Source organism: Biomphalaria glabrata, chromosome 17 (assembly GCF_947242115.1).
Source record: "Biomphalaria glabrata chromosome 17, xgBioGlab47.1, whole genome shotgun sequence".
NCBI lineage: Eukaryota > Metazoa > Mollusca > Gastropoda > Planorbidae > Biomphalaria > Biomphalaria glabrata.
Genome location: NC_074727.1, coordinates 27,318,668 through 27,333,028, shown reverse-complemented (window position 1 = coordinate 27,333,028; position 14,361 = coordinate 27,318,668). Strand labels below are relative to the sequence as shown.

Sequence of the window (14,361 nt, the reverse complement as noted above, 5' to 3'; positions counted from 1 at the left end):
TGTCTTGTCAGGATCTTAAGAACTAATTGTCTGCCAAGTTGTTTTGTCAGGATCTCAAGAACTAATTGTCTGCCAAGTTGTCTTGTCAGGATCTCAAGAACTAATTGTCTGCCAAGTTTTCTTGTCAGGATCTCAAGAACTAAATTGTCTGCCAAGTTGTCTTGTCAGGATCTCAAGAACTAATTGTCTGCCAAGTTGTCTTGTCAGGATCTCAAGCACTAATTGTGTGCCAAGTTGTCTTGTCAGGATCTCAAGAACTAATTGTCTGCCAAGTTGTCTTGTCAGGATCTCAAGAACTAATTGTCTGCCAAGTTGTCTTGTCAGGATCTCAAGAACTAATTGTCTGCCATGTTGTCTTGTCAGGATCTCAAGAACTAAATTGTCTGCCAAGTTGTCTTGTCAGGATCTCAAGAACTAATTGTCTGCCAAGTTGTCTTGTTAGGATCTCAAGCACTAATTGTGTGCCAAGTTGTCTTGTCAGGATCTCAAGAACTAATTGTCTGCCAAGTTGTCTTGTCAGGATCTCAAGAACTAAATTGTGTGCCAAGTTGTCTTGTCAGGATCTCAAGAACTAATTGTCTGACAAGTTTTCTTGTCAGGATCTGAAGAACTAATTGTCTGCCAAGTTTTCTTGTCAGGATCTCAAGAACTAATTGTCTGCCAAGTTGTTTTGTCAGGATCTCAAGAACTAATTGTCTGCCAAGTTGTCTTGTCAGGATCTCAAGAACTAATTGTCTGCCAAGTTGTCTTGTCAGGATCTCAAGAACTAATTGTCTGCCAAGTTGTCTTGTCAGGATCTCAAGCACTAATTGTGTGCCAAGTTGTCTTGTCAGGATCTCAAGAACTAATTGTGTGCCAAGTTGTCTTGTCAGGATCTCAAGAACTAAATTGTCTGCCAAGTTGTCTTGTCAGGATCTCAAGAACTAATTGTCTGCCAAGTTGTCTTGTCAGGATCTCAAGAACTAATTGTCTGCCAAGTTGTCTTGTCAGGATCTCAAGAACTAATTGTCTGCCAAGTTGGAACTCAATACAAGAACGGGTAACGGGAGTGTTCCAACTTTTAACCAGACAGACAGACAGACAGACAGAGGGAGTTGATATAAGGTTTGTTCAAGTTAGTATGGACAATTTCGTGACATCACATTGTACTGGGGGGGGGGCAGGCCAAACTAAAGAAAGAGGAACGAGTTTGTTGACTGGATAGTAGCTTCCTTCTCAAAATCAATTTGGTATCTGATTGCAAAAAGTCAAGCTTCAGAATGATTTCTTTGACTTGAGCTTATTTCATGACCAGTTTAAAAACAAAAGATTTCAGCACTTCTTTGGAAAATTTAGATTTTAAGCTTGGGCCCGTAAATGTGGTATGTTTTAGAACTCGAGTTACAGACCTTGGACAAATTTCATGAAATTTCTTGACTGTATTTTAATCTGTTTTCACATAAATTTGTTGTGGTGAGGTCTAGGATGTACCTCAAATGTCAACAATACCAATACCAAAATATCTACCTAGATTGTACAACAATATCAACCCAAAAAACTATTTACCTTAAAGGATGCCAGTCTAGCTGACTTAAAGCAAACTTTGTTATTGCCAGAATCACTTGCTTGGCACAGACAAACTCTTTGGATTCCTGAGTCGAGTAGAAAAAACATTTAATAACAACTAAATGAATGCGTTTAATAACAACCAAAAGGAATGCATTTAATAATAACCAAAAAGAATGCGTTTAATAACAACCAAAAGGAATGCGTTTAATAACAACCAAAAGGAATGCGTTTAATAACAACCAAAAGGAATACATTTAATAACAACCAAAAGGAATGCATTTAATAACAACCAAAAGAAATGCGTTTAATAACAAACAAAAGGAATGCGTTTAATAACAAACAAAAAAGAAATGCGTTTAATAACAACCTAAAGGAATGCATTTAATAACAACCAAAAGGAATGCGTTTAATAACAACCAAAAGGAATGCGTTTAATAACAACCAAAAGGAATGCGTTTAATAACAACCAAAAGGAATGCGTTTAATAACAACCAAAAGGAATGCGTTTAATAACAACCAAAAGGAATGCGTTTAATAACAACCAAAAGGAATGCGTTTAATATCAACCAAAAGGAATGCGTTTATCTATATATTTTTTAAATCAAAGTTCATTCATCCCCTAGAATCATCTATTACTTACCATGTCAATAGAATAACTATATGCACATTTCATGTTTAAAAAAAACATCGGTAGATTTTCCCTTTTCTATCTCTAATTCTATCTAAATTCTCTCTTTATTTCTCTCTTTATTTCTCTCTTTATTTCTCTCTTTATTTCTCTATTTATTTCTCTATTTATTTATTTCTCTTTATTTCTCTCTTTATTTCTATCTTTACTTCTATTTTTATTTGTCTCTTTATTTCTCTCTTTATTTCTGTCTCTTTATTTCTGTCTCTTTATTTCTTTCTCTTTATTTTTCTATCTTTATTTCTATCTTTATTTTTCTTTATTTCTCTCCTTACTTCTCTTTTTATTTCTATCTTTATTTTTATCTTTATTTCTATCTTTATTTCTCTCTTTATTTCTATCTTTATTTCTATCTTTACTTCTCTTTTTCTTTCTATCTTTATTTCCCTCTTTATTTCTATCTTTAATTCTCTCATTATTTCTCTCTTTTTTTTCTCTCTTTATTTCTCTCTTTACTTCTCTTTTTATTTCTATCTTTATTTCTCTTTTTATTTCTCTCTTTATTTCTCTTATTATTTCTATCTTTATTTCTATCTTTATTTCTTTCACTTTATTTCTATCTTTATTTCTTTCACTTTATTTCTCTCTTTATTTCTATCTTTACTTCTTATTTTATTTCTATCTTTATTTCTCTTTTTATTTTAATCTTTATTTCTTTTTTATTTCTATCTTTATTTCTATCTTTATTTGTTTCACTTTATTTCTCTTTATTTCTATCTTTATTTCTCTCATTTCTCTCTTTATTTCTATCTTACTTCTCTTTTTATTTCTATCTTAATTTCTCTCTTTATTTCAATCTTTATTTCTCTCTTTACTTCTCTTTTTATTTCTCTTTTTATTTCTCTCTTTATTTCTATGTTTATTTCTCTTTTTATTTCTATCTTTGCTTCTCTTTTTATTTCTCTCTTTATTTCTCTCTTTATTTTTTTCTCTTTATTTCTCTCTTTATTTTTATCTTTAATTCTCTTTTTATTTCTATCTTTATTTCTCTCTTAATTTCTCTCTTTATTTCGATCTTTAATTCTCTTTTTATTTCTATCTTTATTTCTCTCTTAATTTTTCTCTTTATTTCTCTCTTTATTTCTCTTTTTATTTCACTTTTTATTTCTATCTTTATTTCTATCTTTATTTCTATATTTATTTCTCTCTTTACTTCTCTTTTTATTTCTATCTTTATTTCTTTCTTTATTTCTCTCTTTATTTCTATCTTTACTTCTATCTTTATTTCTATCTTTACTTCTCTTTTTATTTCTATCTTTATTTCTCTGTTTATTTATCTCTTTATTTCTCTTTTTATTTATCTCTTTATTTCTCTCTTTATTTCTCTCTTTGTTTCTAATCTTTATTGAAAATTTAAAAAAAAGAAAAAAATAGTGGGGTACATAATAAACAAGTCATGTGGGAAATTCACGGGCGGAGACGGTGTGTAATGCTAGTAGTAGTGTAGACTTTGTGTGTGTGTTTTTTGTTTTGGTGTAAGTAAATTTTGAAAGGGAATGTTATAAGGTATATCTAAGGGAATGTTATAAGGTATATTTAAGGCAATGTTATAAGGTATATCTAAGAGAATGTTATAATGTATATCTAAGGGAATGTTATAAGATATATTTAAGAGAATGTTATAAGGTATATCTAAGGGAATGTTATAAGGTATATTTAAGAGAATGTTATAAGGTATATTTAAGGGGATGTTATAAGGTATATCTAAGGGAATGTTATAAGGTATATTTAAGAGAATGTTATAAAGTATATTTAAGGGAATGTTATAAGGTATATTTAAGAGAATGTTATAAGGTATATCTAAGGGAATGTTATAAGGTATATTTAAGGCAATGTTATAAGGTATATCTAAGAGAATGTTATAATGTATATCTAAGGGAATGTTATAAGATATATTTAAGAGAATGTTATAAGGTATATCTAAGGGAATGTTATAAGGTATATTTAAGAGAATGTTATAAGGTATATTTAAGGGGATGTTATAAGGTATATCTAAGGGAATGTTATAAGGTATATTTAAGAGAAAGTTATAATGTATATTTAAGGGGATGTTATAAGGTATATCTAAGAGAATGTTATAATGTATATCTAAGAGAATGTTATAAGGTATATCTAAGAGAATGTTATAAGGTATATCTAAGAGAATGTTATAAGGTATATCTCAGAGAATGTTATTAGGTATATCTAAGAGAATGTTATAAGGTATATCTAAGAGAATTTTATAAGGTATATCTAAGAGAATGTTATAAGGTATATTTAAGGGAATGTTATAAGGTATATTTAAGAGAATGTTATAATGTATATCTAAGGGAAAGTTATAAGATATATTTAAGAGAATGTTATAAGGTATATCTTAGGGAATGTTATAAGGTATATTTAAGAGAATGTTATAAGGTATATTTAAGGGGATGTTATAAGGTATATCTAAGGAAATGTTATAAGGTATATTTAAGAGAATGTTATCAGGTATATTTAAGGGAATGTTATAAGGTATATTTAAGGGAATGTTATAAGGTATATCTAAGAGAATGTTATAAGGTATATCTAACAGAATCTTATAAGGTATATCTAAGAGAATGTTTTAAGGTATATTTAAGGGAATGTTATAATGTAAGAGAATGTTATAAGGTATATCTAAGGGATAGTTATAAGGTATATCTAAGGGAATGTTATAAGGTATATTAAAGAGAATGTTATAAGGTATATTTAAGGGAATGTTATAAGGTATATCTAAGAGAATGTTATAAGGTATATCTAACAGAATGTTATAAGGTATATCTAAGGGAATGTTATAAGGTAAGAGAATGTTATAAGGTATATCTAAGGGAAAGTTAAAAGGTATATCTAAGGGAATGTTATAAGGTATATCTAAGGGAATGTTATAAGGTATATCTAAGGGAATGGTATAAGGTATATCTAAGAGAATGTTATGAGGTATATCTAAGAGAATGTTTAAAGGTATATTTAAGGGAATGTTATAAGGTATATTTAAGGGAATGTTATAAGGTTTATCTAAGAGAATGTTATAAGGTATATCTAAGAGAATGTTATAAGGTATATCTAACAGAATGTTATAAGGTATATCTAAGGGAATGTTATAAGGTATATCTAACAGAATGTTATAAGGTATATCTAAGGGAATGTTATAAGGTAAGAGAATGTTATAAGGTATATTTAAGGGAATGTTATAAGGTATATTTAAGGGAATGTTATAAGGTATATCTAAGAGAATGTTATAAGGTATATCTAACAGAATGTTATAAGGTATATCTAAGGAAATGTTATAATGTAAGAGAATGTTATAAGGTATATCTAAGGGATAGTTATAAGGTATATCTAAGGGAATGTTATAAGGTATATTTAAGAGAATGTTATAAGGTATATTTAAGGGAATGTTATAAGGTATATCTAAGAGAATGTTATAAGGTATATCTAACAGAATGTTATAAGGTATATCTAAGGGAATGTTATAAGGTAAGAGAATGTTATAAGGTATATCTAAGGGATAGTTATAAGGTATATCTAAGGGAATGTTATAAGGTATATCTAAGGGAATGGTATAAGGTATATCTAAGAGAATGTTATGAGGTATATCTAAGAGAATGTTATAAGGTATATTTAAGGGAATGTTATAAGGTATATTTAAGGGAATGTTATAAGGTATATCTAAGAGAATGTTATAAGGTATATCTAAGAGAATGTTATAAGGTATATCTAAGGGAATGGTATAAGGTATATCTAAGAGAATGTTATGAGGTATATCTAAGAGAATGTTATAAGGTATATTTAAGGGAATGTTATAAGGTATATTTAAGGGAATGTTATAAGGTATATCTAAGAGAATGTTATAAGGTATATCTAAGAGAATGTTATAAGGTATATCTAAGAGAATGTTATAAGGTATATCTAAGACAGTGTTTCTCAAACTTTTTTGTCTGCCGGCACACCAAAAAAAAACTACAAAAATGTCGCGGCACACCACGAAGAGCAATAGTTGTTTTAAAATAAAAAGAAAAAAAGATTTGACCTGTTTTTAAGTATTATATTTAATGTAAAGGGTGGCCGTGTTTTTTTTAGAGTAAATGCTTTGACTAATCGAGGCTTCAAAGTCGACAAACAAACTCGCATTTCATCGTCTATTGTAAGAAGTCTCTCTCTTTTCTTAGACTTGATTTCAGTCAGTGCTGAAAATCCAATCTTACAAAACCATGAAGATGCAAATGGAAGAATTATTTTGATTGCTTTTAAACTGATTGCAGGATATAACTTGTTGATTGAAATCCAAAACACATCCAGGCTTTTCTCTGCAAAATTTGACTTTAGAACTGCATCGTTTTTTTAAATCAATGAGCTGCTCTTCAACTTTAGTTGTAAGATTTGTAGCTTCATTGTTTCCAAACTGTTGGAAAATAATGCTATGCTGCAATTCTGACTGCAGGTGTGTCAAAGTGTACAGAATTTCTGGGGTGATTTCGTTGAAGTACATTCATTGTAAGTAGGAGAAGCGAAGACACCTTTCAAGATCTTACTTTGCCACAAAGACAATTTTTTTCCCCAAATGACTTCAGTTTTGAGGATGCAGTGATGATAGTTTCCGATGGTCCTTGAAGACTTAAATTCAATGAATTTAATTTGTCAAATAAATCAGAGAGAAATGTCACCCTAACCCACCAGATCTTGTAATGAATAGAAAATCCAAAGTCTTTTTTTTTCAGTCTCCAAGAAGGAAATCAGCTCAGCCTTGAGTTGGACGACACGCTTTAACACTTTTTCCCTGGAGAGCCAATGAACAATGGTGTGATACAGCAGACATTTGTAGTCTGAGTCCATTGCTTCACAAAGCTGAGAGAAAAGTCGGGATGCAAGCGGTCGAGATTTGATAAAGTTTACAACTTCAATCACTTGATCCAGAACAGCCATCAAATCTTTCGGTAAATATTTGAAGGCAAGAGCTTCTCTGTGGATCATGCAGTGAACAACTAATACATTTGGATTTTCTTGACGCACAAGAGTGACGAATCCTTTTCCATTTCCCTGCATGGAAGGACAGCCATCGGTGCAAACGCTGACACAGTTTCTCCACTGTAGTTTGAATAGCAAAATGTTTTCGTTCACCACTTTAAAAATATCTTCGCCTTTGGTCGTAGTTGGTAAGTCTTTGTTAAAGAAGAATTTGTTGACACATTTTTCATCCTTTATGAACCGAATAAAAGCTAGCAGCTGGGCTTTGCCACTAATGTCAGTGAATTCATCAACTTGAAGAGACCACAGCGGAGACACTACATCGTCAGTCACGTCAAAGTGTTCGCAGATTTGATCTTGTAAATCTGTCGATAAGTCTTCAATTCTGCGCGAGATAGTTTCATTTGACAAAGGAACTTTTTTAACTTTTTTCGGCGGCATCGGGTCCAAGGATGGTTTCAACAACTATTGCTAAAGCTGGTGCAATGACTGATTCAGTCTATGTGTATGCTTTCTTGCGTTTTGCTAATAACTGAGCAACCTTATAACTTGCAATTAATCCCTTTTCTGGCAGCTTTAAGTAGTTCGTAAGTTTCTTAGCTTGTTTATTTTGTTGAGCCCAGATGTTTTCAAAGTATTCCCTCGGTTGCACTTTTACAGCTGGATGTTTTGTTTCCAAGTGTCTCCTCAATTAGCTTGGAGCAAGCGCCTCATTCGATAGAGTTGCATTGCAGATCAGACAGAATGGCAATGGAGAATCTTCAGGTCCCGAAGATATGAAACCATATCCGATGTAATCTTCTTTGTACCTTCATTTGGTTCCTTGCTTTTCATTTAACGCTTTCGCAGTTTCATTCTTGCTAACGTATTTCTCCATGGATAAGGCTTAGTGATAATTTGTTATTATTAGCATACACCTAAACAATTGACATGAAACACATCGCTTCTTATTATCGTAACCAATTCAAGAACTGACGTGAGTCTGCTAAGGCGGCCTACATTCGAGTCATTATAATAATATTTGTATAGTGGACAATGCCATAACCTGAAGAGCTAACAGCCCTTCCCGTCACTATGGAGCGCTCCACTTCTATTACTGGTCATTGCAAGTGAGGATGTCATCGCAACGTAAAACAAAAATTTAATAGTAGGCAGACCTGTGTAACGCTGCACTTGTGGCGTTTTGAAAACTCACGCGGCACACCTGCAAATCTTCGGCGGCACACAGTTTGAGAAACACTGATCTAAGAGAATGTTATACCTTATAAGGTATGTTATAAGGTATATCTTGATACAGATGCTGATGTCTCTTCAAGTCCTGTTGGCTGTTAGTTATAATTTGTTTTTCCGGCATACCCTATGCTGCGGAAGTCTTGTCTTCACCAAGTCAGATAGTTCGTCGTCTGTCCCTGTCATTTTTCTTCCTCCAATGCTTACAGAACCTTTGTAGCCCTCGAGAGCATCTTTCAGTATCTTTTCAAGGAAGATGAAGTTGATGAGTTGGTGAAAGTAAGCAGCCTTGTCTCACTCCAACTGGGGTTTTAAACCAGTCCCCAATGTTGTTGTGGAAGTACACTGTACTAGTGGCCTGCTTGTAGAGGTGCTGGATTACTTTTATGATGTTTTTTATTTTTATTGTGCATTTCCACATTGTCAGCCAAAGTGGCCCATGCCCTAGTCTGTCGAAAGCTTTCTTGAAGTCAATGAAGACATGAGAAAAACATTCTGAAGGTGTTGATATTATTTCTCGCAGAGTATCCTGAGATTTAAGATTCATTCTGTTGTGCTGCGACCTTGTCTAAACCCCACTTGTTCTTCTGATATAATTTTGTCAGCTTTTGGTTTTAGCCGGTTTTATATAATTTTAACAGGACTTTGCTGGTTGACCTATGAGGCTCATGGTCCGGTAGTTTTGACAGAGTTGTAAATTGCCTTTCTTTGGAAGAGTGATGATGAGCAATTGGGTCAAGGCCATTCTCCTAACTGCCGAATCAGAATTAGAAACCCCATTAGTAAAGAAATATGCAGGGAATTACTCCCTTAGAGCACGTGAGAGGAAGCGAGCAGTGAGTTTTAAGGTCGCCTTGTTCCCGTACAAGGACAGCCCTGGTGTCGGACATGTATCAGTTTTCTCTCTATCATATCCTTGTCCCGATCGTCTTTCGTCTAGAACTCGGCATTCCTAAAGAATGTGTTCTATTGTCTCGTCGTCCTCCATGCATTGGCGACACCGTATGTCGTAGTTTTCTCGAAACCGTCCGAAGTAATCACCTATTGGACAGTGTCCGACTCGTAACTGGGTTAGGACGCATGTTCCGCACGATAGAGTTGCCACCACGCATCCTTTCGGTCTGGTCTATTCTTTGCCCTGTGGTCTATTCTTTGCCCTGTGGTCTATTCTTTGTCCTGTGGTCTATTCTTTGCCCTGTGGTCTATTCTTTGCCCTGTGGTCTATTCTTTGCCCTGTGGTCTATTCTTTGCCCTGTGGCCTATTCTTTGCCCTGTGGTCTATTCTTTGCCCTGTGGTCTATTCTTTGCCTTGTGGTCTATTCTTTGCCCTGTGGTCTATTCTTTGCCCTGTGGTCTATTCTTTGCCCTGTGGTCTATTCTTTGCCCTGTGGTCTATTCTTTGCCCTGTGGAACTCACGGCCCTTATCCGAAGATCCCAGTCATCGTACCAAAGCGCCAACACTTGTACACTTTGGTATGTGCACGGTTTATTTCGCACGAGTGCCGTCTAGACCGCGTTTTTTGCGAGGTGATCGACCAAGTCGTGGCCAACCACGCCACAATGGGCTGGCACCCATTGTAAAGTAACGTTCACACCGAATCGTAGTAGACGCTCACCGACCGTGAGGAGGTCCTTTACCCATGAGCTCGTCTCTTTCGGGGGTGCCAGAGAGTCGCACTACTGCTCCAGACCCAGTTCTCACAGTGCCCTTGAGTGTCAGCACAGAGCCGTCTGCGTAGATGGTGGTCACTGCAGCTGGATACGATGCGATAGTCTCTCTGGCTGCATGTAGTAGCCATGTAGGATAACTCTGTCTTGTTACCACTGGTAGGCACTTCAGTATCGTCGGCATGCCGAGAGCCTCCATTGGGACGAAAAAAAACAGACGGGTAAAGAGCAGCCCGCTCCACCGACAGATTCATCTCTCTGACCAGCCCACGCGCCACACGCATGAAGCAGGGCCTTGAGTTCTCCAGCCACATTTCTTGTGAGCTTGTATGACGACTCGCGCAACTTCAACGGCAGTCGCCATGATTTAACCAGCTACATTAGCGTTGTCCGAAACGTTCCACAGATTAGTCGTATGGCGCGATTCTGAACAGCGTCTAGGCTTGCTAGTGTCGTTAGCGAAGCCAAGACCTGAACAGGTAAACTGTAGTCTAAGTGAGAGCGTACTGCACCCAATGTACAGTCCTCTTAATACATCTGCTCTCGCTCCCCACTTCGTTCCAGCTAGTTTTTTCTTAATGTTTAGCTTCTCGCACCTGCTGGATATTGTCACACATAGCCAGTTTCTGACCGAGGATGACCCCGAAGTACTTGGCCTTTTTATCCCATTCCAGAATCTTTCCACCCATCCTTAACTTAACTGGTTCCTTCAATATGTCACGACCGAGCGTAAACCAAGAGTAACCGACTTGGAGTGGTTTACCTCAAGGCTCCACATTCTGGCGTAGCAGGATAAAGTTGTTAATGCCTGCTGGAGAGTTCAAATGAGCTGCTGACGATCTCTCCCCGACTCCCACAACACAATATCATCCGCAAACAAAAGCTTCTGACATTTCAAGAGAGTCGGCAAGTCGTTAAAATGTAGACAAGAAAAAGTGTGCAGCTGAGTGCTGACCCCTGTGGTGACCAACACGTGTCTTTACCATCCGTTCGGTAAGGAAATTGTGTATCCACCTAAGCATGTTTGAACAGACACCAGAACAGACACCTGAACAGACACCTGAACAGACACCTAGGTTCATCAGCTTTAAGTACAAACCGGGCCTCCACACTCTGTCATAGGCTTGTTTGATATTGATAAATACCGCTAGTGTCGACTGACCAGGTCGATTTGTGTTGCCCCATTTTAAGCCGTCCGCCACCTTCTGTATGAATAACGTCACCTGATCGATCACAGTTCAGTGCTGCCTGAACCTGCCCTGTTCAGGGGCAATGAGACCTTTCGTTTCTAGGAACCATGTTAGCCTTCTGTTGATCATGCGTTCAGGCGTCTTCCCAACGTTGGACATCAACGAAATGGGTCGGTTGCTTTTTGTACAACCCTTCTTGATAAGGGGAACAATCGTTGTCACTCGCCAAGCCTTGAGGAAATCCTCTTGAGTCCATGTACGATTGACCAATTCCGACAATTTCTTTCTGCCGATGCGCGCCAAAATTCTTCAACATTTCGTTGCTGAGTCCATCTGACCCCGGTGCCTTTCGCAATTTGTACTTTCAAAGTGCAATGTCTAGCTCTCCGTGGGTGAAAGAGTTAGTGAATGTGCTCGTCTCATCTTCACCATAGACCATACTGCGTTTTGCTTTGGCCTTCCTGGTGCCGTCTAGAGCTTTCGACACTTCGCTCCTTTTAACTGATTTAGAGATAGCCGCAAAGGCATGGTTTAGAGCGTCGGGTCTTTTACAGTCTGTGACCACCAAGCCTTGAACCGTTTGCAAGGGCGCAGCTGCTTTTGGTTCTTTCGCCCTTGTCAAGTTGTTGAGGAGTTTCCATGCCTGGCGCCCGTCCGCAAGATCCTGGTTAGCACATGTCTTGGCCCATTTAAGTCTCGTACCTTCCGCAATAGCTTCCTTCACCTCCATCAATAGCTTTGAGGCGTGTCAGAGTTTTGAGGCGTGCCAGAGCTTTGAGGCGTGCCAGAGCTTTGCTTTTGTTTGCTTTTTTACGTCAGTGGTTATTACCGCAAGTATCCATGAAAGAACGAAATGAATTGAGACGTTCTCAGATATTGTACGCACCGTCTTGTCAGTCTGGGGCTATATCTAGCTGTAACTAGAATTGTATATATGACTAGATTTATACATTCACTTCTCTGGTCTGAGGGAAGATGTAATCACATGGTCATTGTAGCTAAGGAGGAAATGAACTAAAACAAACTTTTATGTAACTTATTCCAAGTAAGGGATACTAGAATTCACGGGCTGCAAGTATGTGTGTAGAAGCGTCGAGAAACTAAAGCTTTCATTAGGACAATTTTTTGTTTCACTTTTTGCCAGAGAATGAGAGATCTCACTGAGTCACTGAGTCACTGAGTCACTGAGTCACTGAGTCACTGAGTCACTGAGTCACTGATCACGAGCTTTCTTAACCTATCGTAGTATCCGCATCAAATTTAGTGCACAGGTTCCTTTTACCTCTTAAACGCTCACAAAGAACTTTTTTGACAGAATCGCAACCTTTGGACAGCTATTCGCGAAAAACGCAAGCTTTCTATCAAACTCACAGACCTATATATATTATATCTAGACTGGAAAGTGGAAAGAAATTCTTATCCGCGATTGATCAACTCACAGACCTATATATATATATATAGATTGTTATGTATTATTCACTGAACTATAAAGCCATTTAGTTTCCATTAACATAACACTATGAGAATTCAAGATCGAAATAATTCACGTCTATTGATTTTAGTCATCTTAGGTACATTTCAATAGATTGATGACCTAGATCTTTTTAGATTATGTATCTAAATATTGCAAAATAATAATTATGAGACGAGAGTGCTCTTTTTTCGATGTTCAATTACTAGATCTAGATCTAAACATTAAATTATATGTTACATAGGTTAGGGTTAATTACTTCTTTACTCTACTACTTTACAAAGCAACGCCTTGTTTCAACTTTTTAAAAACGTTGCAGGACATTTTTTGAAGTGTTAAAAGATCTCCATGTCCAGTATAGATATAATATATATATATATATATATAGGTCTGTGATCAAACCTTTGTATTTTCTTTTCGGTATTTCCCCAAAAGACCGCAGACTACATAGATCTATAAAGCATTTTTTTTAAATATCACAAAAATACAAATCAGGACACAACTAAAATTACGGAAATGTTTTTTTTTTCTTGAGGCTTTGAATAAGACATTGACCCTTTACAAAACAATTAGATCAATAAGATAATCATTATATGTTATTAGTTAGACCAGGTTCACATCTAACTTCACTTTCACCTATCCTTTAGTCTGTTGGACCGTTGGGGCACCACACAAGATCGGTCAACCTTCTTTCTCCATTATTCTCTGTCATTTGCTTTTAATAGAATTTCATTCTGATATTCTTTCTGAAAATATTTGAAGCCTGCCTTTTTAACTGCCTGGGTCGATTGTTTTTGAGTTTGTGTTTCCACACAAACTGTCTTTGTAACATTGTTTGTTTCATCATTGTTTGTTTTCATATTTCTAAAAAAAATTTTCTCAGATTTTGTATTCGGTTTATTTCGATAGATCTAGATCTTTTTTTTTTTTTTTTTCGAGAGAGAGAAAGGAAATGTACTTTCTTATCGCTACAGTCAAAAGGATTTTAAAAACCAAATTGATATTTCTTTTTATTTAGAGACCAAATTACCAAGGAGAGAGAAATGTAGCCAGGGGTTGGGACATTTTGACAGGGAGAGGGGGAGATAAGTAAAAGTGTTACTTAAATCAACAGGTTCAAAATGTGAGACTGTGTGTGTCGAGGGCGGCTTAGGAACAAATGACAATGCGCAGGTAAAAACAAAATGGTGGTCCCAGAGAGGGAAAGAGAGAGAGAAAGAAAGAGACTGGGCCATTCATTGTAACAGACACACACACACACTAATTCAGAGGCTAAAAAAGTATGTTAGTTGGCTCGTTAAAATGTGGTCCGTAGAATAGAATAAAAAAGTATGTAAGTTGGCTCGTTAAAATGTGGTCCGTAGAGTAGAATAAAAAATTATGTAAGTTGGCTCGTTAAAATGTGGTCCGTAGAGTAGAATAAAAAAGTATGTAAGTTAGCTCGTTAAAATGTGGTCCGTAGAGTAGAATAAAAAAGTATGTAAATTAGCTCGTTAAAATGTGGTCCGTAGAGTAGAATAAAAAAGTATGTAAATTAGCTCGTTAAAATGTGGTCCGTAGAGTAGAATAAAACGAAACAAAGAAAAGAAGGGGGGAGGGTGTT

At 35.8% G+C, this 14,361-nt stretch overlaps 1 protein-coding gene across 5 annotated transcripts in view; it reads right to left on the bottom strand.

Moving 5' to 3' along the window:
• Nucleotides 1–14,361, bottom strand: part of LOC106052569 (achacin-like) — a 66,343-nt gene that overhangs the window by 4,192 nt on the left and 47,790 nt on the right. For all 5 annotated transcript variants that reach the window (XM_056015679.1, XM_056015681.1, XM_056015682.1 and 2 more), the window contains one exon: nt 1,546–1,631. In XM_056015679.1, the coding sequence (XP_055871654.1) occupies nt 1,546–1,631 (86 nt within the window). The remainder of the gene's footprint in view (nt 1–1,545; nt 1,632–14,361) is intronic.